The 24,794-nt window shown below is 41.5% G+C and overlaps 1 protein-coding gene and 2 non-coding genes across 3 annotated transcripts; 2 read left to right on the top strand and 1 right to left on the bottom strand.

Moving 5' to 3' along the window:
• The first annotated feature begins 275 nt into the window (after positions 1 to 275).
• On the top strand, positions 276 to 24,530 carry LOC139296320 (double-stranded RNA-specific editase B2-like). The gene is made up of 10 exons (XM_070918679.1): positions 276 to 372; positions 12,493 to 12,579; positions 13,234 to 14,171; positions 18,395 to 18,512; positions 19,128 to 19,296; positions 19,665 to 19,820; positions 20,913 to 21,041; positions 22,036 to 22,217; positions 22,809 to 22,990; positions 24,345 to 24,530. The coding sequence occupies exons 1-10, from the start codon at positions 276 to 278 to the stop codon at positions 24,528 to 24,530; spliced, it is 2,244 nt and encodes a 747-aa protein (XP_070774780.1).
• trnas-uga (transfer RNA serine (anticodon UGA)) lies at positions 6,161 to 6,242 on the bottom strand. Its single transcript has one exon. It is a non-coding gene; the product is annotated as a tRNA-Ser (tRNA).
• trnas-uga (transfer RNA serine (anticodon UGA)) lies at positions 9,349 to 9,430 on the top strand. Its single transcript has one exon. It is a non-coding gene; the product is annotated as a tRNA-Ser (tRNA).
• Positions 24,531 to 24,794: the final 264 nt, after the last annotated feature.

Consider the following 24,794-nt stretch of genomic DNA (forward strand, 5'->3'; position numbering starts at 1 on the left):
AGTGTAAGCTAAATGAATGTAATGTGAAGTGGTATATATATTTAGATATTGAGTATTATAGATGCTGAATCACAGCCTGAAGCTCTTCCTCCCCTCATGATGTCACAGCCTGAACAGCCGCCTGCCTCCTAAAGTCGGCAGCAGGGGGGAGAAGTCAGCCACTGTACAGGGCTTCTCGCTGCAGAGCTGAGCTGAGCTTCAGACAGGAGGACGAGAAGAAGCAGCAGAGGAACAAACTACTGGAAACATTATAAAAAGAAGAGGAAATCTCCTGAATGGCTCCGGTGCAGGGGAGCTGCAGCAGAAACATGGAGCGGTCAGACCGTGATATGAAGTCCAAGAGGAAGAGGAGGAGGAGGTGTAAAGGAAAAGGTGAGTACAGCAGGCGTGTTTGGTGAAGTTTATGTGATTGTCACTGTGATACTGGCATAATATTAATATTCATATTAACGTGGTTGATGGGGTTTGATCTATGGCATCCTTACAAATATCAGGTTCCTTGTCTCTCTTTGGTCAGTTGTGTGTCTTAAGAGACTTTATTTTTGTACTTTATGGCATGTTTTCTTTTCTTATTCCAATAAAATATACCTATATTTTATTCATACGTAGGTTTACCATGATATCAAGGTTACTACATTATATTACATCACATTACATTCGTTTATCTGATGCTTTTTTCAAAGCAACTTAAAATAAGAGCTACATGTCATCACAGCACAGCTTGTACCTGGTGTGTGTTTCCCAAATGAGTTAAAAATTACTACAATCCTCTTGGAGTATTAACTTAAGTGTGTTTATATAGTGACTTTGTTATATACGTTACGGTGTTTTGGAGGCAGAAATTACCGTACTGTTCGAGTTAAACCTCCATGGGCAGAGCCAAATAATCACAGAAAAAAAGAAAGATTCTCTTTTTAAATTATAAAAACAATGTCTAACCAGAATTTCTCTTTTTTTTTTTTTGGCATTTTGGTTTGCTCTTTAGTTGTGGGGGAAAAAAAGGTGTCTCCTTTGCTGCGGTCGCTGAGGCTGAACTCACTAGATGTGACCAGTCCGTGTTGAAAACAATTTCTTCATCAATGTCATTATGAAATTTAATGCACGTGACTTTTACCCTTAGACCCTTGATTTAGTGCCAGCATAAGTAAACTCAGCAGTGCTTTAAGCTAAATGCTAACGTGTTAGCATGCTGGCGTTAGCATCTTAGTTTAGCATTACAACATTTGTTAATTATCTCTAAACACAAAGTGCAGCTGAGGACGATGGGAATGCCATTTGTTTTGCAGGATCATCATTCAAGTTATTGGACAAATTAAATTTTTGACCTGATGATGGCGCGAGAGGAAGGTCAGAAAGTTCGGTTAAAAATTACAGAAAGTTATTGCAATTGATCCTGAGGGGAATGGCCTCACCAAATTTCATGGCATTGCAATATTTGCCAAGATATTTAAGTATGAATCATGAGTGACATTGCTGTAAAAGAAAGTTATGCAGAAAGTTGAAAGTTAAATCTCCTTTGCTCCCACAGTGAAGTGTGTTTACCTGATGTTCAGATCTCCTGGATGTAACACAAGTCACAACAGCGTCAGTGTAGATTTTTTATCTATAGACCAAAACAAGTAGATCAGAGGCTCAACTGGTGGAGCAAAAATGATAAACCTGAAAACACTGTACGTACACTCTATTTACTCTGTATCGTTCGCACGTATGTGTTTAAATGAAACGTCTCATCATGGTGTGAGCTCTGGTAATCATAATTACAGTCGTCTTGGCAACAGGTCAGCCTTTTAGGATTAAACTGGCATTGTTCTCCACGTGCTAATCCTCAGTAAATGCAGCAGATTACGCCATGATGGCTTTTGTATTAAGTCCAGTGGTTATTCAAAGTGCGCTAAGCCTATTCCACTTTCATTAATGACCCATTGGCCTTTTTTGTACATCGACGCTGGAGTGAAAGCGTGTCCTCTTTGGAAAATAAACGCTTCTAGAAAATCATTACTCGATGCAGCTCCTCAAATCCTACTATTTTAGGACCAGAATGCACTTAGCTAATGCTTCCACTGTATCCAACCATGAGCTGTACTTTAATGCCAGCTGTCATTTTAGAAACAGAAGGGGGCATCTTTTTCTCAAATGGCAGACGTCTCTGTTTGACTGCACAGCAGGAGGGAAACTCACGCCGTGTGACTGTTGTACTCCGTCTTCATCCAGCAGTAATTCAGCCATGTTTGAGTTTCTCCGTTGCTCCGAGGCTTCATCTACATTAATCCGTATGAATTTTAAAATCACGTTGTTGTTTTTTTCAGTGGAGACCTCTGTCCACTGTGAAACACCTGAACAACATAACAATAAAACTGCATCACAGCTAACATCTGGTGGGTAGCGGGACAGACAGACAGACAGACAGCCGGCTGAACAAATCATTATTTCATGGTCACGACTTCATCTGACAAAAATCTACATAAATCCATGTTAAAGCCGACGGCTCTGCTGTGTGTTCGCCTATATTGACATTTAAAATGAACAATCACAGAGTTAGAGGCCACTTAAGGTTGTCTCCTTAACTTTACTGGTCCATAGACCCTCACTGGTCTGCTTACTGGTCGTACACACTGAAACATCAAGCCTGGATTCGTCCAGAAGGAGACGGCTGTTGGTAAATTGACATAAAGTGCACGGATGAATAACACAAGGCATTCATTTGATGATTTTCAGGTCAAAAGATGTGTTAAAAGTTGCAACACACATGTTTGCTTTATTTCAGCCATTAACGACCGTTAGCTCACCATGCTAATGCAACACATCGCCTGCTGTCTCTGTCTGTCTTGTGTGTCTACCTGTAAAACATGACATGCGTGGATGCAGATCATTCTCACAGTTAGACAGAGAATCTTAATAGATTATATTTGAAAATAACCAAACCTGAAGCTAAACATCTAAGCTAAAACAGAGTTCAATTTGCCGGAAAGTGGAACGATTCTAATCGTCTAGGTTAAATATAACTGTTGTTTCAACCACATTTAAATGACGATGCTTCAGTGTGAAGCAGGTCCTAGTTCTACAAAGAAATAAAGTCGTAGAGATGCTGCTGCTCTCCAAGAAAACATGCTGAGTTGTGTTGAAATGGAAAACAGTGAGCAGCATTGTTTTAGCTTCTTTGTTACAGAAAACTAGAATCATCTCTCCCTGTCAGGAATTATTGGGTAAAGTCGATTGAGTACATAATGAAATTACTTTGTTAATAAGGATTTGTACAGTTGACAGGAGGAAACAGGCTTTTCGGTAAAATCAAACTGCCATTTGGCTGTAAAATCCCCTTCTGCTGGATTTTCATCCTAATTTAACAAACTGTCGTTTGCTGGCTGTAAAATCTAGTCGGAGAAAACATTTGATCGTCCCGCTTTCAGTGAGGATTATGATTCTCCAACATGGAACAAACAGCTGCTGTCTGTGACGGGTCTGTCAGTGGTTTTCTTGATGACGCGTCATGCGTTTGGACATATCTGTATATTGGATGCATTTTGGATAAGTGAGCTCCGCCGTGCAGTCAAACTTAGTGGGGCATGTCAGTGTGCAATTTCTCTGATGGATTCTGCAATCTCCACACTTCTCTGGGGCTCCGGCGTCATGAAAACATTAGCAATATGGTTTGTGTGCCCATTTAACTTAATTGCAGGGATGCTCAGCGGGCAAAGAGTGGTACTAACTCTGCAAGGGTTAGAGGTCCCATTTCCTCTGCAGCTCATGTGAAGGGAACTGCTGCTAACATTGCCAAGGTTGGAGTTTTGATCCCCACTGGGGCTGAATATGCAAGAAACAGTTACATTAAAGGTGAAATATGTAGATTTTCTTCTTATTAAATCCATTTTCTTCCTTTTATTGTTTCTCCTGTCCATCTGCATTGTGAACTAAACTGAAAACAGAAATACACAAAAATATACAAACTAAATGAGACACTAAATCCTCCTTCAACTCGTTTGCAGACTCGCTGACTGCGTGAATGACACGGGTTTACCGAATCCACAGTTCTAATTAGTTGTCGGACTTTTCAGTTACATCCACCAGTGCGAGATCACCACTGAAGAGACGCTGTTTGTCAGGAAAAAAGTCATTTTCCAGGAAGTTCAAGAGCCCGTTTCATGGGATCTTTCACATTTTAAAGCTGTACAGTTGAACCCCACTCTGACCTGTTGGCCACTCAGAGGTGTGGTGATGTGCATGTGCATGTACACAGAGTTGATCCACCTCTGAGCAGGGCTTTACTGAACTCCTACCTAAAAATAACCACAGGTATGTGTCAGTGATCACCTTGCAGGCTACAGTTCAAATCATGTTACTGTCTTTTATGCAATCTGTGATGAATACTACAGTGAGACTTTTATTCCCTGACTTTAGCCTTTAAGGCGGCAGTTCATAAAATGGCATGAGCCTGGGGAGAAGAGCCGTCTGAAGGACAAACTCAGGGAACAAAAGTCCCTTCCCTTACTGTAATTCCACAACTTCAAGTTCATGAAATGGATCAGTGTAGTTAACGCACCAACAGCTAGCTAACTGGACACCAATCAAGTACACATATGAAACCAACACACAAAGGCACATTATTAAACTTCGCAAACAAGAAAACAAAATGTCTGACGACAGTTAAGAGCTAAAGGGAGAAGCTCCTCCAGACGAACGTTAGTTAACGTTAAACACCGGATGTGTGTTGATCAGTGGTGAAGTATTCAGGTAATTTACGTAAAAGTAGCAAAACTGAATTATAAAAATACGTCCTGCAATGAAAATGTCACTATTGGCTTCTTATTACCGATGCATTCATGTGTAAGTAGAATTCTACTCTTGTAGTTGGTCAAAGTGGAGCTAATTTTAACTGTTTCATATACTGTTGAGTACTTTAATCAAGTACATCATGTGTTTTGAATGTAAAATTTTGATCTGTAAATGTAGTGGAGTAAAGATTTCCCTCTGAATTGTAGTTGATTGGAAGTAAAACTTGGCAAGAAATGGAAATACACAACTGAAGTACTTCAGTTTAGTTATATTTTTGACGTAGCTGTGACTTTTCACAACAGCTGCTTTTTAAAACAAAACAGAGTCAACCAGACAATCATACAGCTTTACCCAGAACTCCAAATGCCAAATCAAAATAAAAAAAAACACCAACAACACATACAGTCCACAATTAGAGACAAATGAGACGTAATCTTTCAAACTGATAAAGTGACAAAGCAGCAGGCGAGGGCATTACAAGTTGAAACGAGGCCATTGTCAGCAGTCAACAGCCTGCCACAGATTACTGCTGTCATTGTTATTATCTCTCATTGCAATTTCATTGCACATTACCATATGTTTCAGGCAATAATTTCATCACTCATTTCCAAATAATGATCATCAGTTGAAGTTGATTTGAATGCAGACGTTTAGCTTTGGCTGTGCTTTGTTGCCGGAGTGCGATTTGATGAGTTGCTGCACTGAACTAAATTTAGAATTAGACTCAGAAAAGCTTTGTAGTCTGGCTTAACAGCGCGGGAAAGAAAACTATATTTGACATGGATCTGCGGTAAAATCACAAAAACTGAAGTGCAACAATTAGACAATAAATGAGAGCAGTGTGCGATTGTTCAGACAGAAGACCGAAAGTGTTTTCTAACCTAATATTCATTGGCAGCACAGTTGTTGTGCCTTCAAAGCATCAAATTTATTTAATACGGGCATATAATTAATCATGAAATATGTTTTCTCATCATCTCTTTTTTTCCCAAATAATAACGAGCAACTTCTGGTAGAAGAAATATCTGTTTCCATCACATTATTCACAAACAACGGATTCGGATTCGGATACATCCCTAGTAACCACAGCCAACAGTGATGTCCCGGCGTACTGACACACCCTGGAGTACACTTCTACATCACAGTTGGGATGTGTCCAAAATCACTTATTTGAGTTTCCAGATTCAAACTTTAAAATATACGTACTGTATAGTGCTCTCATAAATTCCCATAATGAAACAAAAAAAGGCGTGGTTGAAAGAGCTACGGTTGAATTTCTAAACATTTCACAGAAGTCACAAAGCTAAGTGCACTCCGCGAGTTTTCCCTCTTTACTTGAGTATTTTGGGTCATAAATCAGGAGATAATGGGGATAATCAAAGCCGTCCTTCGCTGTGAGCAGGATTTGAACCTACGCGGGGAAACCCCATTGGATTTCAAGTCCAACGCCTTAACCACTCGGCCATCACAGCTGCTTCCTTTGGTCATTTTAAAACATTTTGCATTCCACCATCTTATCTCAAGCATCGACTCTAGAGCACAGCTGCTGTTGTTAAGAGGTCGCTTCACTCGAGCTACTGTCCGCCTTCATGTGTTCCCAGACCTCAGGTCCTCATTCGTCCCCACTTAAGTCTGTGTGGTTCAGTCTCAGCACTCTCAAACTCTCTTTTCAGCAGCAGCAGGCAGCTGTTCTCAGCAACAAAGCTCTAAAACCAGCACTGAACACAACCTGCTCAGCACCTAACAGCAGACAAACACAGTTAGAGACTAGCTGGTGAAGAAAGTTAAACATTTAGCCACTAAAGAGCCAGATATTTATCTCAAGAGTTGGTGGAGACCAAAACAGAGCTAAACAGAAAGTGAACGGTAGACTTACATTCATCAAGTGGAGGCAAACACGACTGAAATGAATGATACTGTTGCTCTGCTGGATCTGTAAATAAGCAACTGTTTGCTAGCATGTTAGCCATAACAATGTTATACAGTGATAATGTGTAAGAGGCGTGTGTTTCTCACATTGTTTTGGAGTTATTTTGCCCCCTAGTGGCCAAAAAATGAATGGATGCACCTTTAAGTTTAGGCAACTAAACCTAACTACTTAGGTTAAGTAACTGACCTTGAACACTGGAATTGGGCATAAATTGTATGTAAATTGTGCTGCAGCATTGTCTAATGTGAACATAATTCCAACCGTGCAATGGGTTTATGTGATATATAAGTGTATATGTATATGTAGTGTTGTTATTTTCATTGACCTTTTTCCTCTAACAGAGTTTCTGTGCACTTGTGGGTGTGTGAGGGTTTGGGCATGTGTTTGTGTGCGTATTTGTTAAAGGGTGTGAACATTAGGCGTTATGTGCAAATGTTTATGTGTTCATCAGCTCACTTGAACGTGCTGTCAGCTGTTTGTTCTCTCAACCCACCCACACACCTACAGAGAGGTGATCAAAGCTCCTAGTGTGGCATTATCAGAGCATGTTTTCTCAGAGATGAAAGATAAAACGGATAACGGGGAAGGTTTTAGGAAACCGTAGCCTACATTATTTCAGATCCTTTGAGAGCTGAGAAGCAGTTGATTGATTCAACTCTTCTTCTTGCAACAAGGAATTAGGTCATGTCCACTGCGCAGACCTTTCTTTACATTCCTTAGCTTGCCTACAAAATGAACATCAACAGGATTTTAAGGAGAATTTGAAGTCCATTACCCGGTGTGAATCAGTAATCACTGGTCTTTTTGACACAGAGGATTGTGAAACTTGCACTTTACTTAACACTTTTCGCCGACTTGCTTCAGGTGAAATGTGCCGTTAATTCCCCAAATGTGTGGGAATAAACGAGGAACGTGGCTTACAGATAAAGCTCTGAAAGTCAAAAGGTGACAGACCTTATAATCTCAGACAGAGTTTTTACAAAGTACTTGACTCTGAGTTTTACGGTTGTTGTTTTATGAAACTCAGACAAAAGGAACATTGGATTTACTGCCTTAATTACTCCATGCTACCATTTTTTGAATTGAGAAATCACAGTAACCACACCAGGTCAGGTTTGAGCAGCGTCTACGTTCAACTCTGTGGAAGCTCTGTGATCAGTGTCATGACGTCAAGCTCTGCACAAAACTCAAACAGTAGATAGTGCTTCGTCCCATCGGTTTGACATTGGAATCAATGCTGGAATTCAAGGACAAGGCCACTTGGGCATCACAGAATGTCAGAATGTTTTTGGTATTTATCATCATCATCATCATCCTGCGTATCACCTTTTTCGTGGAGAAAAGGGTCGGCATTGAAAAACTGCCTCTGTGAAGAAGCCTTGGGGATCTTTGTTGCATTTGACTTCAGTCTTATCACTGTCTAATACTTTGTGTTTTTGAACTTATTCTGTTAGTATTTAGTATTTTGTTGTTGTTAGTGTATGGATGAGTTGGACAGACGCCCAGTCTTCGGTGGGGTGGGCCATCAAAGTCTTGTTATGGGAAATTGCTGTTTTCTATAACACAAATACCTTTTAGGTGGGTTTCTAAACGATAAAACACTTTACCAGATTTCCAAACAAGATTTTGATAAGAAGTCTTTGTGTTGAGGCTCATACAACCCCCCAGGGACGTAAATGATGTCATGAGTAAGAAAGGTCGAGGACCAAACATCTGTTATTACAAATATATATTAATACAGAGGCAGCCGATAGAGAAAGTATTCCAAAAAGTTTCCATATTTCTTTGCCCTTGAGGAAAGACAGTCCACATTACAAGTAAATGAAACCGCTTGCCATTAATTACACTTAGCAAATTAGATTATCCACAGCTGTCAGACCACACACACACACACTGGACAGTGAGCGGGTGCTTCCCGCTTCCCCCCCGCCATGCCTAATTTCATTATTCTATTAAATAAGGCTCATTAACAGCGGCTGGATGGAGAAACTTCGCTTCTAAGGTTTGATAAACACAAGCACTGTGGAATATGAAGCTATGCAAGCTTCCTGCTCGGCTCCTTTGTCTCGGTTCTCTCTCGTGCAGTAAATTATAGTCTTTTGGTTCCAAGTGACTCTTCTGAGAAGTATTAGTATCAGCATTTTTCTGCACTCTACTAGACGTACGACATGAGGGGAAAGATAAAAGAGAAAGTAAAGCTAGAAATGCAGGTTAGAAGCGTGTGAAACGTATAGTTTATCTGAATGAATTAGGTGGTAATGTGTGTGTCACATGAGGAGGCCGTGATGGCCGAGTGGTTACGGTGTTGGACTTGAAGTTTCCCTCAAGGACCTTTCATTGGTACCGGACTCATGTTGATCTTTATGCAACAATAATTTCCAAAAAATCTGCCTGGCTGCCTTCAGCAGCTGTATTGTAGCGATGCAACCTTCCTGTTTGCGATTGGTTACCCCCCGTCAGTCACATGACCCTCGTCTTGCACGTCTTAGCCTCTGTATTAATATATATTTGTAATAACAGATGTTTGGTCCTCGACCTTTCTTACTCATGACATCATTTACGTCTTAGCGGTCATTCCCCGAAGCAATGCGACTGAAGGGGTCTTCTTAGAGGCAGCGTGACCTGATGTCTTCTTGCAGAACTGTGCAGCTGTGATGGCCGAGTGGTTAAGGCGTTGGACTTGAAATCCAATGGGGTTTCCCCGCGCAGGTTCAAACCCTGCTCACAGCGAGTGATGAAGCTGAAAACTTCTTATTAATTCCAGCTCTAAATCCAGTCATACTTAAGATGTGGCCCGTAATGCTGCAAGAGTGAAGAACAAAACAGCATAATTCCTGTGACTTCATGTTGCAAGAAGTCATGCACAATATGTAGTTTATCACACTCAAAAATTAATTAGCAACCCTTTCAAATGGGGGGCCAGACTGGGGCACATTTGGAAAACGAGTACAAAGGTGTTACACTCAAATTAAAAAGCTCTGCTTTTAAGAAGTAATAAACTGTATATTATTAATAATTAAATTGTTTGATCAGTGTAAGAAATTAATCAATAAATAACTCTAAATAGCTCTCATTTTACCATCTCTACAAAAGATATCATGTGTATGTATCGTGTATTTCCACAGACCATCATGTCAGCAGCAACAATTTCATCTCTAAATTGTCGCACAAACCCATTTTGCAGATTTGCTTGTGAAGAAGCTTACAGGTAGATAAAGCAAATCACTTGTCATGTTGCAACCTGGTTAACCTCTACTTGAATCAAGTGTAAAGTCTAATACTGCAATTCACAAATGGGCGTGAGTTAATGAAGCGCTACTTGAATAAGAGAGAGTGTGTCCACGTGTGAGAGATGCACGGAAAAGTGACAGAAAGTGTGGGAAGGGCTTAGCCGATACAACGCAAACACAGTTATTATCTTTTTCATCCCAAAATAAATGGCCCCATTAGCTGTGATGATGCAGGTCATTAAAACATCTCCAACCTCCACCTGCCACTGCCTTCAGAAGCTCCAGACTCACATCATTACATTCACATCCCATCTCGCAGCTCTCGCTCATATCAGCCCACCACTTAATGGCATCACACGCCTAATATAACTGCAAGGTGCAAGGTTAATGCGGAATAGTTTAGCATGCACTCCTCGTTATTCTAATGACTTTTAGTTTGCATTGCAGTGCCCTCCAGAATCACCGGTCACCATGGGTAAAAATGGACCAAACATGCAGTAGAATCACCCAAAAGATTCAGAAAAACAAGCACATTTAATCTTGCAGTGATTGCCGGTACATACAGATCATTATGGCCTTAAAAGTGAACAATAAAGTGTCTCATTATTTTAATGTTGATCCATAATATGTTTTACTTGCAGCAGGCAGGCACTAATATTTCATAAGCAGAAGATATCAAATATAATTGCCACTGCAGCCCATATTTCTCTGTGTTTATGTCTATATGTGGAGTGTTTCCTGCTCCACATGCACTGCAAAACAAAAGCTGTTAAATGGTGGCAGGACACCAGATAAATCTAAATGGGGATAAATGGGGTCACTGGTTCAGGGTCCAGAAGGGATCAGCAGGCGATCTATTGCAATGTGGGAGCTGCGGGTGTTTCCTGAAGCCAAATCCCAAAATCAAAACATGCGGAAGATGCAGCATGTTGTTGAGTGTGGAGGAGGGAGTTATGTGCAGGTCTGCACATCAAAATGAGGTGTTTCAGAAGGGACGAAGGAGCGTAATTTGTTACCAGCTTAGTTTTTGAATACACTTTAGGGTTTTAACGAAGTCTTTTTAGTACAAAATAGCCTCTTTTTGTTTACACGACTAGGTTTTCCTCTTGAGCTGAGGTGGAGGAATAAATGGCTGCATTTATATATAAAGAAAATACATCCTGGTAGTAAACCTACACACCACCACCAGGACAAAGATAGTTTGTCAATGCATTTTAACCACCAAACGACGACTGTGGGTTTTGTCCCCCATGTCTTCCTGTGCAGTCACACTGAGACAGCATCTCTTCATGGTCAGTATGGAGAGGAGTGTTGCATTAAGGTAGAAATAATCTGAACCTCACCTGTAGGGACGCAGTGGTTTTCAGTGTCAGTGAAAACACAAGTTACCTTTTTCCTCGACAGCTAGTAGCGCCAGCAAAGACGTGAAGGACTGTAAATGTATTGGTTGTCTGACATGTCTCTCTTCCACAGGACAATAATGCAATTTACCACTATCTCCTATTCTATTCGACTGACGTCGTGACAATCTGGAAAGACGTAAACGTTTCGTATTCTAGTCCTGGAAAAACATGATGATGGGAACAATTTATTTGTATTGATCAAACCAATTCAAATTCCTCTGAGACCAATGTTTTCCAAATCCTCCTGTTAAATCAAACTAAATAAAATAGAGTCTGGTCTTCAGCAAGTATTAGTCCCCTAAATTAAGTTTGTCAGTGAATATGTTTCATCAATTTTCATTAATAAATGATGAACTGGGGTCGATGTCTCTCTGACTGTAAACTCTCTTTACGTGTGATTCTGTGTAAACCCTCCAACCAGTTTTCACAAAACAACAGCAGAGTTTTGGGGACGTCTCTCTAAGGAAGAGTGACGATAGGTGAGAGAGGACGTGGGTGAATCTGGAGAAACATGGCTGTGTGTGACAGGATATTATTGTCCAGGTATAAAAAGGTGAGAAGGAGGGATATTTTCTTATATACCTAACTGAAAAACAGCTATCACACCAAGGACAGCAGTGTTTGTGAATCCTTCCAACCACTCACCAAATCCTTTGAAATCTAATGAAAAAACGATTGAGCTCGATTCAAAAACTGTGTGACTGGGTTAATAAGACAAAGACTCTCGTTCAGTTTAAGCCCCTCGATGCTTCCTGTCTGAAAACCTCAGTCCTTATCACCGACACCTTTCAATTACCCCGGCTGGCTCTAAGCCGCCTCTCTGTTTGTTTTCCCCCCCGTTCATTTAGTGGGAACTCTAATGGCCCTCCCGGCCTCACACATTACGTTTGCACTATCGCCATGAATGTGTTTACCTCAGTCCATTTCATTACTTTTATGGTTTGGAGTGAATATAAAACTATGCGGCATAAGCACTCAGAATCGTGACTGTAATTGGGCTCATTTCGCGAACACGAAAATGTCCGAGATGAGTTGTTTTTTATATATAAGCACATGGTAGTGAAATACTGTATCTTTCCGTTTGTGATATATATGATGTTGCGTCCTGCTGTGGAAAAAACGCTCACTGATTTCACGTATTTATGATGCTGTTTTTCAGGACGGAGCAACGCGTTATCGACGCTCATCAGTCCCATAAGACGCTGGGATGCTGGAGCATCTTCGGCTGAGGATGCAGACAATTCGAGTAAATCTTTTTCCTCCTTGCACTTGCAATTTAGTTTGTGGCTCATGAGACGTTGTATAGTTATTCATGTTCCCCTTAGAATGAATTGTAATAATTGTAGTGATCCCGTGACTTTTTTATCTAGCACCAAGTTTCAGTCAGTGCGTCCACATGCTGCTAAGTAACCGGCTTACAGTCGGCTTTTGTCATAAACAAGACAGCTGGTTTCTGTAATCGGTGGGGGATTAGAGAAACCTGGTTTCCCCAGGTAAATCTTTCCTGGAGAACTTCCATGTATAGTTTCTAATCTGCTTTTTACAATACACACTGTTTAAAATGAGTCTATCCAAAGACAGATTGAAGGTGAAACCAATGCACCACTGCTCCAACACACACACACACATGAGGACCGACACAACATCTTCTATCGTTAAAATAAGAAAGCTGTGGTCCCAAAAATAAGGTTGGGGGTGGGCGAGAAATCTGATTAGAGACCTGATCTCCGATTACCTGCGTAACCTGGTTTCTCTGAGTAACCTGGTTACATAAGTGCATGTAAACTGAATGTGTCCAATACTTTGGTTTATGACTAATGACATTCCCATCAGCCTCAGCTGTACTTTGTGTTTAGTGTTCATTTGCAAGTTTCCTGTCATTATTTTGATCTTTTGACAGGTACAAGCAGTTTGGAGGTGAAAGAGAATCAGGATGATAAAAGCCAGGTACTACGAAAGCATCATCCGTCCACTTTTTGCACAACGTTCCCCAAACACGGACCCAGAGCTCTGAAGAGGAAGCTCCCGTTGGTGGATGGAAAAGACCGGCTGCTCTACCAAAGCCACTTGACTTGTAAAAGAGCGGCCTGGGCGGTCACTCAGAAGAACGCGCTGGTGCAGCTGAATGAGTTACGACCCGGTCTGCGGTACGAGATCATGTCAAAGACTGGCCCACTGCATGCTCCAGTGTTTGCTATAGGTGTGGAGGTAAACGGTTTCCACTTCGAGGGCCGAGGACCAACAAAAAAGCAGGCCAAGATGAGGGCTGCAGAACTGGCTCTCCGGTCATTCATCCAGTTCCCAAATGCCTCCCAGGCTCACACCACCATGGGGAACTTCACCAGCACTCCTGCGGATTTTACAGCGGATAAACTGGACATCCCGGACGCATTCCTCAAAGAGTTTGAGCCGTCGCTGCGTGAGAACTGTGATCTCCTGCACTGCAACACAGCAAAAAATGAGGTTTTCTCCAGCATTTACAACCACAGACGACTCGTCCGACTCACACTGGACTTGGTCTCCTCGACAAACCCGAAAAGACGAGCCCTTAGCACTTCACTTTTAGAGCAGTTAAGTCCAGTGGTGTTGCTCAATGAGCTGCGACCAGGACTCAGGTACATGTGCCTGACAGAGAGAGTTCATGGCAGGCCGATGAGGAGTTTTGTTATGGTGGTTAGGGTGGAGGGGAGGGTGTTTGAAGGGTGTGGTCACAGTAAAAGGCTCGCCAAGGCCCAGGCAGCAGCAGCCGTCCTGCAGTCTATTTACAACATAAGTCTGGGACCGGAGAGGAAGGTCACGGGCCTCCAGGGCAGCAGAGCCAAAAATCAGCTACCTCAGGTGAGTAGGTCAGTCTTCAGTTTCCACCAGACAGTGTATAGATTTAAAGCTGTCTGTCCAGGATTCAGGGCTAACCAAGAACTTTCAGTCCATGTTCCCTGTGTACATAATGGAATAGCCTCCACAACCCTGGAGATAGATGCTGTAGCTCAGTGTCTGCATGTCCATGCACTCATACAAGTGTTAAATCTTGAATTGTGCTTCAGTTGTCAGAATGTGAGTGTGTGCAGGAGGGAAGAAGGGAAATACAGTGCAGCATGGATTGGCACAAACTTTGGTACTGACATTCATGGCTCTTGAACAATGACTCCAAATAACTTTGTTGATCCTCTGACTTTTAATCTAGCGCCACCATCAGGTCAAGACTTTAAACTTCTCCAATACTTTGGTTTATGACCAAATACCTTCAAAACTAATGACAAGAGCACAATTTTCAATAAAATAAGTATGCAGTTTTGATTTACTCCAGATCTCATTTGCCCAGTACTCTTTACCTCTCTCCACGTTGTTTATTCCATTTAAATATTATTTTCTTGTCTGTTATGTTATTAATGAATACGTAATAAGGAATGGAATAATAAATTCCCTAATAGTGCGTCTGACCCCCTTAGAATTACCTGCTTTTGACCCCCATTGCAGTTTGCATACGTGGTGAAATCACAGAAAAACCTGCAAAATAGCCACCAGATCATAATAATAATAATGATTATTATAATAATAATTGTCATGAATTGCCATGTGACCCATTTGTAGACAAATGTCTGGTCAGCATTTTATACAAAATGGAGAGAGGGGACTCAGCGTCTCACGTGTTGAAGACATATTTCCTCCACTTGTCAGCTTTAAGCAGTGACACTGCTCTCTTTAGCTTTCACCAGTCTTCTAAATGGTCTGGATAAATGGGTCTGAGGTGCGCCGTATGCTACCAAATGGAGTGTGCCGCACATCAGCATGGCCATCATGTCCTGCGGCCTGAGAGCTGGATGGTGTCCTGTATGCTCGTCTGTAGCATCTAAACAACTTCATTATGTCCCCGAGCCTCCGAGAATTGTCCTCTACGTCTTTTGCTGTCGTGCTTTATGAATACAAGAAGATTTGTCTCCCGAGATCGGCTCCACGGAGCTGAAGGGGGTGACTGAGCATGGCTAATGCAGACCCACACCGTCATTCAAATATGCAAAAGAATATGGAGACAGACATGTAGATACTTTATTAAACCCCGAGGGAGATTTGATGAGAGACAGGAGGATGCAACAGTATATTCTGATGCAATGAATTTGAACAAAAGGGCGATTTTACCCCGCTGAAGGCTGACACACCAAAACTCCTCCTCTTTGTCTAGTTTTTTCACAGCCTCCCCAACTGATCATTTAGCATCATCTCCCCTTCAATATGAACTGTCTGTCAGGCGGCGTGACGCATTAATGAACATTATTACAGCACATTAGGGGTGGAGGAGGAGCGGCAGCAGACCAAGGAGATTGAGGTGGAGTGAGAAGGCGGTGTGAAGAGCATAATAATCTGACAGATAATTGTTTAACACACTCATTACACATGACCTTGTGCCACCGTCATCTAGAAAACATTGAGCGAGAGTTTCACTCCAAAAAAAAAACCAAGATGAGTGACACGAAACAAGGTGAGCCACACAGACACTGAGGTCTCAGTGGGAGGGCTAACGGAGAGTTTAAATTCAACACATAAATTACACATGTTGGGCTTTTTAAAGCCGACCCTGAACACGTTCACCGTGACGACTTCATACAGTTGTTATTGACCTTATTACGTCTCAGCAACAAGGAAGACATTTTGTCTTTTAACTTCTACACAGGAAGTTCTACATGGGATTTTGGATTTTGCAGAAAATAGACTCTGTGGGAAACAAAAGTTTATGATACTTTTATGATTTTTAAAGCGTAGATGGAATCGCTAGACTGTTAATCGCTAGGCTATAAACAAACTACACCAAGGTCGCTTTACTTCAACGTCTCCACCACTAAACCTCCAGCTTGTAAGAGAACAGAGATAGACAGATACATATAGAGTATAAACACAACGAGGCTGTAAAGGCCGACTAGTGAGTAGATGACTTTCTGTGTTCGGCATGAAGACGTTAACAACCTCTGTAGTCTCATTTAGCCGCATGTTAGCAACCGCCTTTTTTAAGACACGTAAAACCTTCAAAGTTCACGAGTGGGGGTATCTACTGACGTATTTTATGTCGTAGAACAAAACGTGAAAATCTCTTGAGCTTGTGTTCACCACAGACCTTATTTCAGGCATCAGACCAGAAACCCACTGACTTCCAGACGAGGGAACCAGAAGTGTAAAAATGCTCCCTAACTTCCAGGTATTAGGACTCCTTCCTGCAGCACTCTATGAGATTAGTTGTCAAACGCAGCACCAGGATCAGCCGCTCATTTTACTGTTAATGTAACAGTCATGGTGACTGGTCAGATATTCGTGTTTTATTATGTGTTTCTAACAATATGATGTCAAAATGTGCGTTAATACAATATTTCTTCATGTAAAACACACAGTGGAGACTCATCTGGTTAGTTACACCACACAGTCCAGTTTAACATGACACGGGTTTATTATATATAGCCAAATATCGTCTTTTAAATCTGTGGTGGGCGCGGTGGTGTCAGGTCATGTGACCTCTTCATGAATGTGGAAGTGTGTTCCTAGCTTTGTTAAATGTGTAGCAGGCTGTGTGACTGATCAGACGACTTGTATTCACTACAGCCAGTGATGGCAACTGGAAGTTCAGAGACAAAACCGGAAATGGAACAAAACAAAAAATGCGCAGATTTGAGAAGGCTGCATTTCTCAGCCACATTCAGAGGAGCCTTTGGCGTGAATCAGGTGTCGACCTGTTACATCTAGAAACATGAACTCTGTTGGAGACAAAGGTTTGGAGGTTCAGGATGCAGCAGACATGTTAAAGTTAGGGGTGGTCCCAGCAGAAATATGATCCCATTACTAGTGCCATGCCCTGCTTTGATTTGTGACAGTATGTTTATGTGGTCCAGTTTAGGTTAATGCCACATAAACATACTGTCTTATGAAATTACCTTCAACTTTATTCCTCAATCCCCATAATCAAAGCAGCATAAAACATGACATCCAAATCATTTTTATGTTATATTTCTGATGGGGATGAACATGAGATGAGAGTGCAATGAGCTGTTTAGACAATCAGTGGAAGTCTAGTTTTCCCTCCCATCGCACACAAATTTATCAAACATGAATTATTTGCAGCTACTGGGCTCAATTCAGACAAATTCAAATATTTCATCAAACGGAGGAAAGAGACTGACGGGCTGAGCAGTCTTATTTCATTTCAACTATTCAGCAGAGAACATTTAGCACGACTGATGTTTATATGATCTTATCAAAAGCGTCACTGGTCCTCCTCCTGTTAAAGTCTCCACACAGCTGTCCTGTTTTGATGCTGCTCGTGGCATTTCGTTGAACCTCGCTGCACATAGCAGCTAACTGTAACTTCCTGATGTCTGCCAAAAGAGTGACAGTCCTCTAAAAATATAAATAAGCACATTTTGACAAGCAGGAGTGCGACGCCTCTTCCTCCGCAGACTGGGGGAGGCCATCATTGACAAAGTGTCAGAGATTTTTGGCGGGTCCGTTCTCGTGGTCCAGGCTGATGTCACAGCTGTTGGTGCATCCCTGCAGACTTTGTTTGAAAGTTTTCTGTGGCTGTTGTCAGAGGGGGAAATAAGACAGCAGAAGTCACAATGTCCTCAGGTTTAAATATAGGTTCAACTGAATGTAGCATGCAGTTTCTCCTTTATATGTAAGTGTAGGAACATTACAAATGCATAGCAGCAGCGATGAGTGCTTTTGGTAAAAAGAGGTTTTATATAGGAAATAATTATCTTTGCTTCCTTTGGCATTTGCAAATATTGAGTTAAAATAGTTTTGATGAACCATTTTTAACATGTTAATTATATTATATTATATTTTATTTGTGCATTTTTCCATGAAAAGCACTTAAATGTTCTTTACAAGTAAAATGTTATTATTGTATTTCATTAAAATCTGTATACAAGGGTTAGGGTTAGCAGTGAACTTCTAGTCAGAATGATAATAAATACGTCTCATAATAAGCAATAACCCCACGACGAGGAGGAGATCATTTCAATGTTCATTATGCATCCTCAACTCTTTGCACACTGCCTCTACCATTTCTTCTTCTGCAGTTCTTCGCAGAGTCGATGTTCCACCTGGTGAGAGAGAAATACACAGAGCTGACAGACAGTTGTTTCTCTACCTCGCACGCCCGTCACAAGGTCCTGGCAGGGATGGTGATGACCAGAGGTGAGACACGAGAAGATGGGATCAGACACTGAGAGAGGGAATCGCTCACATTCACTGATATAAATCACTGATACAACAAAAACAACATTTAATAACCTTCATGAATTCAGACGCACGTTAGATCTTCTTTGTTGTCACTTTAAAAATGGGGTTGAAAATGAGCTCATCATTTAAAGCAGGAGCATCTGATCGTCGCAATCCAAACAAACGAGTTACCCTCAAATTACCCTGCAGATCCAGAGGGGAGAGAGTCATCTTTACCGTCCTGTGAATCTTAGATGAGGCCAGATTTCAACACAACAGCCAGTTTTTTTTGGCGTTGGAGTGATTGTTCAGTCATGCGCTTTTCATTAGCCCGCCTCAGCCTGTTAACGTCCTGGTTATGACGGCACGCCGAGGCAGAGGAGAGCAAAGAGGAAATGTCTTGTTTTGAGAGTCAAATGAGGCATCTCGTTTGAACTGCATCAATGTCTTGATCCATCAGAGAGTCGAGCATTTGATCAACAAGTCCCCAAAAATCTGAAACTGTTACAGATATCTTTAGTTCTCTCTTCTATTTCCCACATCCTCCATTTCTTTCTGTTTATTTTCTGCCTCCTCCTCCTCTCCCTCCAGGATTTGACCTCAGATCAGCCCAGGTTGTGTCTCTGGCCACAGGGACTAAGTGTCTGGACTCGGACAACGTGAGTGACCACGGCGGTACGCTCAGCGACTGCCACGCCGAAGTTGTCAGCCGAAGAGCGCTGGTTCGATTCCTGTATGCTCAGCTGGAGCTGCTGCTCTGGTACAATCCCTGAAACATCAACTCACTTTCTGCTGCAGAGTTTTTTGTTTTTCTACCAGTCCGTCTCTCAGTACTTCCTGACTTCCTGTCTGTGGCTCTCAGCTGATTGGTTCCTACTGAAGATGTAAATCTTTAAAAACACCTCATAAGCATATAGTTTCATTTTTCTTGGCTCAGTAATTTCCCAAAACAGCTGCTCACTGTAGTTTTTATAAAACAGGAGGAAAAAGTGCATTTGTTGGGGACTATTTTCTGCAGCGGATTACTCCACACTTAGTGCTCAGAAGTTGGTTTTGTTTCTTTCACCTTGTCTCTGTCGCATGTTGAAATCTTTCTCTTGTATTTTTGTTTTCTTTCTCTCTCTGAAGTAAACCAGCAGACTGTGAGGAACAATCCATCTTCATACCAAATAAAAATGGCGGCTTCCGGCTGCGAGACGGTGTCCTCTTCCACATGTACGTCAGCTCGTCGCCGTGTGGAGACGCTCGTCTCAACTGCCCCTACGAGACAACAGCTGCATGTGAGTCCAACACATTTAGATGATGGTGATAACGTTGATACTGTTTTTGTTTTGTATTCTAGCGTTCTAGTGTGAAGATGTCAGGAAACTAATTTCTTTTTTTGTTCTTCTATACCTGATCTAGATGCACTTTTGTACTTTGGCTTTTTTGTGCTATCAATACAACATGTACTTTGTTGTAGATACTGTAATATCTTTTAATAATCTATTTGTTCTGCATCTATTTATATTCTATTCTTAGCTTCTGCACAAACCCATGAGCCTCAGACAGTTTCATTTATTTTTAAAGGGAAAATCCACCATTACACACTTAAGCTCTGTGAAAACATTAATTAATAAATACCAGAACTTCTGGCTTCATTAAGCAGCTTAGTCCATGTTTCCTTTTCTTCTGGATGACTGAATTAAATGTTATCTACGTTGACATGTTTTCTGCAGCTACTTTGGAGTTTGGTGCAGAAAATGTCTCAGCTGTGCTATGCTAACACCAGCATGCTAACCTGCTCACAATGACAATGCTAACATGCTGATGTTTAGCAGGATTAATGTTTACCATGTTCACCATCTTAGTTTAGTGTGTCAGCATGCTGTCATTTGCTAATTAGCACAAAACACAAAGTAGAGCTGAGGCTGATGTCATTATTTGCAGGTATTTGTTCATAAACCAAAGTATTGGACAAATTAAAAATTTGACCGGATGGTGGCGCTAAATGAAAAGTCAGAGGATCTGAGAAGGACATCGATGACTGTACCAAATTTAATTTCAGTCCAGTCAATAGTAGTAGTGCACATATTTCACTCACAACAGCAAAAGTGAAACTTATGGTGGCACCAGATTCAAAGCCAGACAATCATCAAATTCAGCAGGACTCATCTTCTGAGGACCATGAATGTCTGTGCCAAATTTTATTCCAATACGTCCAATAGTTGTCGAGATATTTCAGCCTGGACAAAAGTGGTGGACCGGCCGACACACCAACGTTAGCATGTAAAGAGCCGACAGCAGCAGGGGGGTGAGTGTGTGGGGGGGGTATTAGTCAGCCTGCTGACCTGAAGTTTGAAGTCTTCTCCTTCTTTTCTTCTCGTCAGATCCCAGCAGGAGGTTCCACTGTCACCTCAGGGTGAAGGTGGACGGAGGCGAGGGGACGCTGCCTGTCACAGCAAGAAGAGCCAATCAGAAAGACAAACCTCTCGTCACCATGTCCTGCTCTGACAAGATGGCAAAGTGAGTTTATAGTCAGTCCTGGAAGATGTGTCCTGATATTCAGTAAAATCAGTTGAAGAGTATATATATTAATATATTGATATAAATGATGGCTAAAACTACAAAAACAAGACGTTTGTGTAGTTTTAGCCATCATTTATATCACTTATGATTCATAGAAAACTGTCTGTTGTAAACATCACCACAGTTTACAGATGATTTCCTGCTTAAACCGTGACCAACGTTACTTACTGTACAGTGTTCATGTGCAATGAGGTATTATTACCAACATTTTAGCTACAGTCACTTTAAGTGTTATCTCCAAATAAAGTGTTTTACAAGCCAACAGATAATTTGGAGAAACTGTTGCTTTGTTTACAACCATCATCTGACTGTTTCTTGGTCATGATCAATAATCTTGATTCAGATTATTCATGCAAATTATAATCAACTAATAAATTGTGATCTATTGTTATAGATTAAGCCACCCAGCAGTACATGCCTTACTTTGGGAAACCTGAAATCGGTCGAAATTCAGAGCCAAAAAGAAAGTTAAATCATTTTAAAACAGAGAGAGGCAGATTTTGTCAGTTCCTTTTGGTACCAAATAAAGATTATATACTTGATTTGAACTCCCATCCACCAAATCAAACAAAACAACCACAGTCCATAGCGTGAGTGTCATCAGCCTCTTTGAGCTGCTATAAACCAGCTGCCCCACCTCTCTTTTTAATTCTCACTACTTCGTCTCAAGGATCTCAGTGGATGTAAACGGAAGTAAAAAAAAAAAGAGTCACATCTCTCACCCAGTTGGTCTATTTCGGTGACACTACAGCTGGTTTTCATTTTATGTTCACTCAGTTCAGGCAGCAGAGTAACAGCTTGGTGCCGTCTAGACAGTCAAACGCCGGTCAAACCTTAATGGGCCCTGAGTGAAAATCTTCTCAGCTGAAAAGCCGTCAAACTGCCGCCATAACTCTGCTCAGTTTTTTAAACTCGTAACTTGTCTGAACAGGTGGAGCGTTGTGGGCCTGCAGGGGGCACTCCTGTCTCACCTGGTGGAGCCGGTTTACCTGCACAGCCTGACGGTGGGGACGCTCAGCCACACGGGTCACCTGGGCAGGGCCATGGCACGCCGCCTCGCGCCCGTCAAGCACCTGCCCTTCCCATACCGACGACAGCAGCTGCTGCTCGGCTGTAGGTCCAAATGCAGTCCTGTTTTACACACCTAGAAATATGAAACCTCCTCAGTAATCCAGTTCAAGACCGTTTATACACTCAGAGTCTGGTAGGTGTAACCTGTTGCACAGGACATGAATCTGGTTCATTTGAGATGAACAAAAGAAGACGTGGGCACTGTTGTTATATAATCCTGTGGTGTACTTGACTACAGTATTATAGCTTTTTTTAAGCACTTGTACATTTGATGTACATTGGATGAACTTTTTACTCGACCACATTTATCTGAGTCTTGCTGTGTTACTGGGCAGATTTAGATATTACACTCTAAATGTCAGTTTATGAAATATGATGTATTGCTATACATTATACTACTACAAACTGTACTTCAAGCTGTACAGCCGCAACATTAAAATGTTGTTTACGTGTTATTGACGCATCAGTAACAATTAGCCAATAACTTAAGTTATTACAATTCATCCTGAGTGCACCAAATCTCATGGCAATCCATCCAATCACTGCTGAACTAAACTATTTTGACAAAACGTTGGTATTTGTATTAGTCTCAATAACTCAACCCTTCCCCTGGTTTCCTCTCGGTCTGCACAGGTCTGAGCAGCAGCGAGGTTCGGCCAGCGGGGAAGGCGCCGAACGTCAGCGTGAACTGGAGCTGCGGTGACGGAGGCCTGGAGGAGATCAGCACCTCCACAGGAAGGAGGAAGGACTCAGGGACGCCGTCACGGCTCTGCAGACGCTCCATGTTCGCCCGCTGGCAGAGGCTGCAGCAGCAGGTGGGTCAGAAACACTCAGAGACTGGAAACAGAACCTCGTTTCATTCTTTTTTCTGTGTCCAAAGATTGTATTTTTAAAGAAATCTTCGGAATGCACCCGAAGACCCCAGGTGATTACTGTAGCATCCACATTGGGGGTTTAATTTATTTACAATGGCTGAGGTCTACCACCTACTTCATTAACACACAGAAGCAATCCATCTTTCTTAAAAAGACCAAACTGTCTCCAACCAAAACCACCACAACATAATGATGTTTTTAAAAGCAGGGTTTCACTTCCACTGTGAATTAAAATATGTATGCTGAGAGTGCTGGACCAAACGACCTTGTTTTAAAATTTGATGACGGCAGACAGAGCCGTAATTATTTACAAAAGCAACTGGACTGATTGTAAGAAAAGCTGCTGTAAATATCACATGATGGAGAAGACACAGACCATTTTGAAAAAGATTTTAAAACGTTGTGCACATGTGAGAGAGACAAGACAAAGACTGAACGAGGGGCAGAGAAACGAGGAGTTAGACAATGAGAGTATTTTACTCAATGACTTGAAAAGGAATTAAATGAAGTGAGGGGGAACGAGAAAGAAGGACTATAAATTAGAGACAAAGAGAAGAAGAAAGAAGACAGGAATCCAGAGCTCCTTATTGTATTGTATCTTTAAAAAAAAAAACGATCATACTTGTTTTAAGTAAGTCCTAAACTGAAATTTAAGGTGAGCACAGAGAAACTTTCCTGCTTCAGCAGATAAATGTGAAAGCAGCCATCTAATGTCAAACTCTGCACATTCGTCCTTCTGCTCAAAGTTGAGTAACAAGAAGCAGAACACATTTAACAAAACACAGCAAAAAAGTAAACATGGTAATAAAACACAGTAGAAGTGGACTCAGAAGTGTCAGCCAGGAGAGGCTTAATAATACCGTGGCTTGTCAAACACAGGTGTGACCAATAACATTATCGGCCATTTAGATGTGTCACTTCCAGGGCCCCTGCTGCTGAATCACCGCTGTGGTTTACAGGGAAACCTTGATGGTTAATGTTATTAATTGCACCTGTGCTTTTCCTGCATTGACAAATCAAAATGTCTGCTGTGTGAAATTTTATGAGACAGGTGTCATTTTGAGGAGGCGGAACAGTACAAGAAATGATTGACAAGCGTTATCTTTAGCTGAAAACTCAACGTGAACCCAAGTGGACGAGTGCGCCACTCACTAGACTGTCATTGGTCTTCCTATCAGCATTTCAAATTGAAAGAAACAAAAGATCTCCTTAATTATCCACAAATCTCAGTTTATTTGTGTATTTTGGTTATTAAGTTATGATAACAAACCATGTTTCTGTCCTTTTTTCTCAGTTGAATGGTGCAGAAGCCACTCCGGGGACATATTCTGGTTCCAAGATGGCTGCTGGACGCTACCAAAGGGCAATGCAGCAGTTTACCAGCGCTCTACAGGGCGGAGGGCTGGGAACTTGGCTCCGGAAGCCTCCAGAACTGGGTCACTTCAACATCAGTGTGGGAAAAACTGTGTGTTTAATGTAGAATGTGGAGGATCAAAGTGAATTTCATGTATGTTTTTCTTTATGAGTACGTGGATGAGGTAGGCTACAAAGAATATGACACTAGATAGAGAAGAAGGTTGTGAATTTTACCTCCATTTTCTTATATAAGAAATAATTGTGTGAAAATGGCCTGATTGAAGAGTCATGGGACAGACGAGTAAAGAATTCTTCATTATGCAAATGAGCACAAAGCATACAGAAAAGTAAATCAAATTTAGCTGGAGTAGACTTCTTAGTATGCAAC

This window comes from Enoplosus armatus, chromosome 14 (genome assembly GCF_043641665.1).
Source record: "Enoplosus armatus isolate fEnoArm2 chromosome 14, fEnoArm2.hap1, whole genome shotgun sequence".
NCBI classification, from domain to species: domain Eukaryota; kingdom Metazoa; phylum Chordata; class Actinopteri; order Centrarchiformes; family Enoplosidae; genus Enoplosus; species Enoplosus armatus.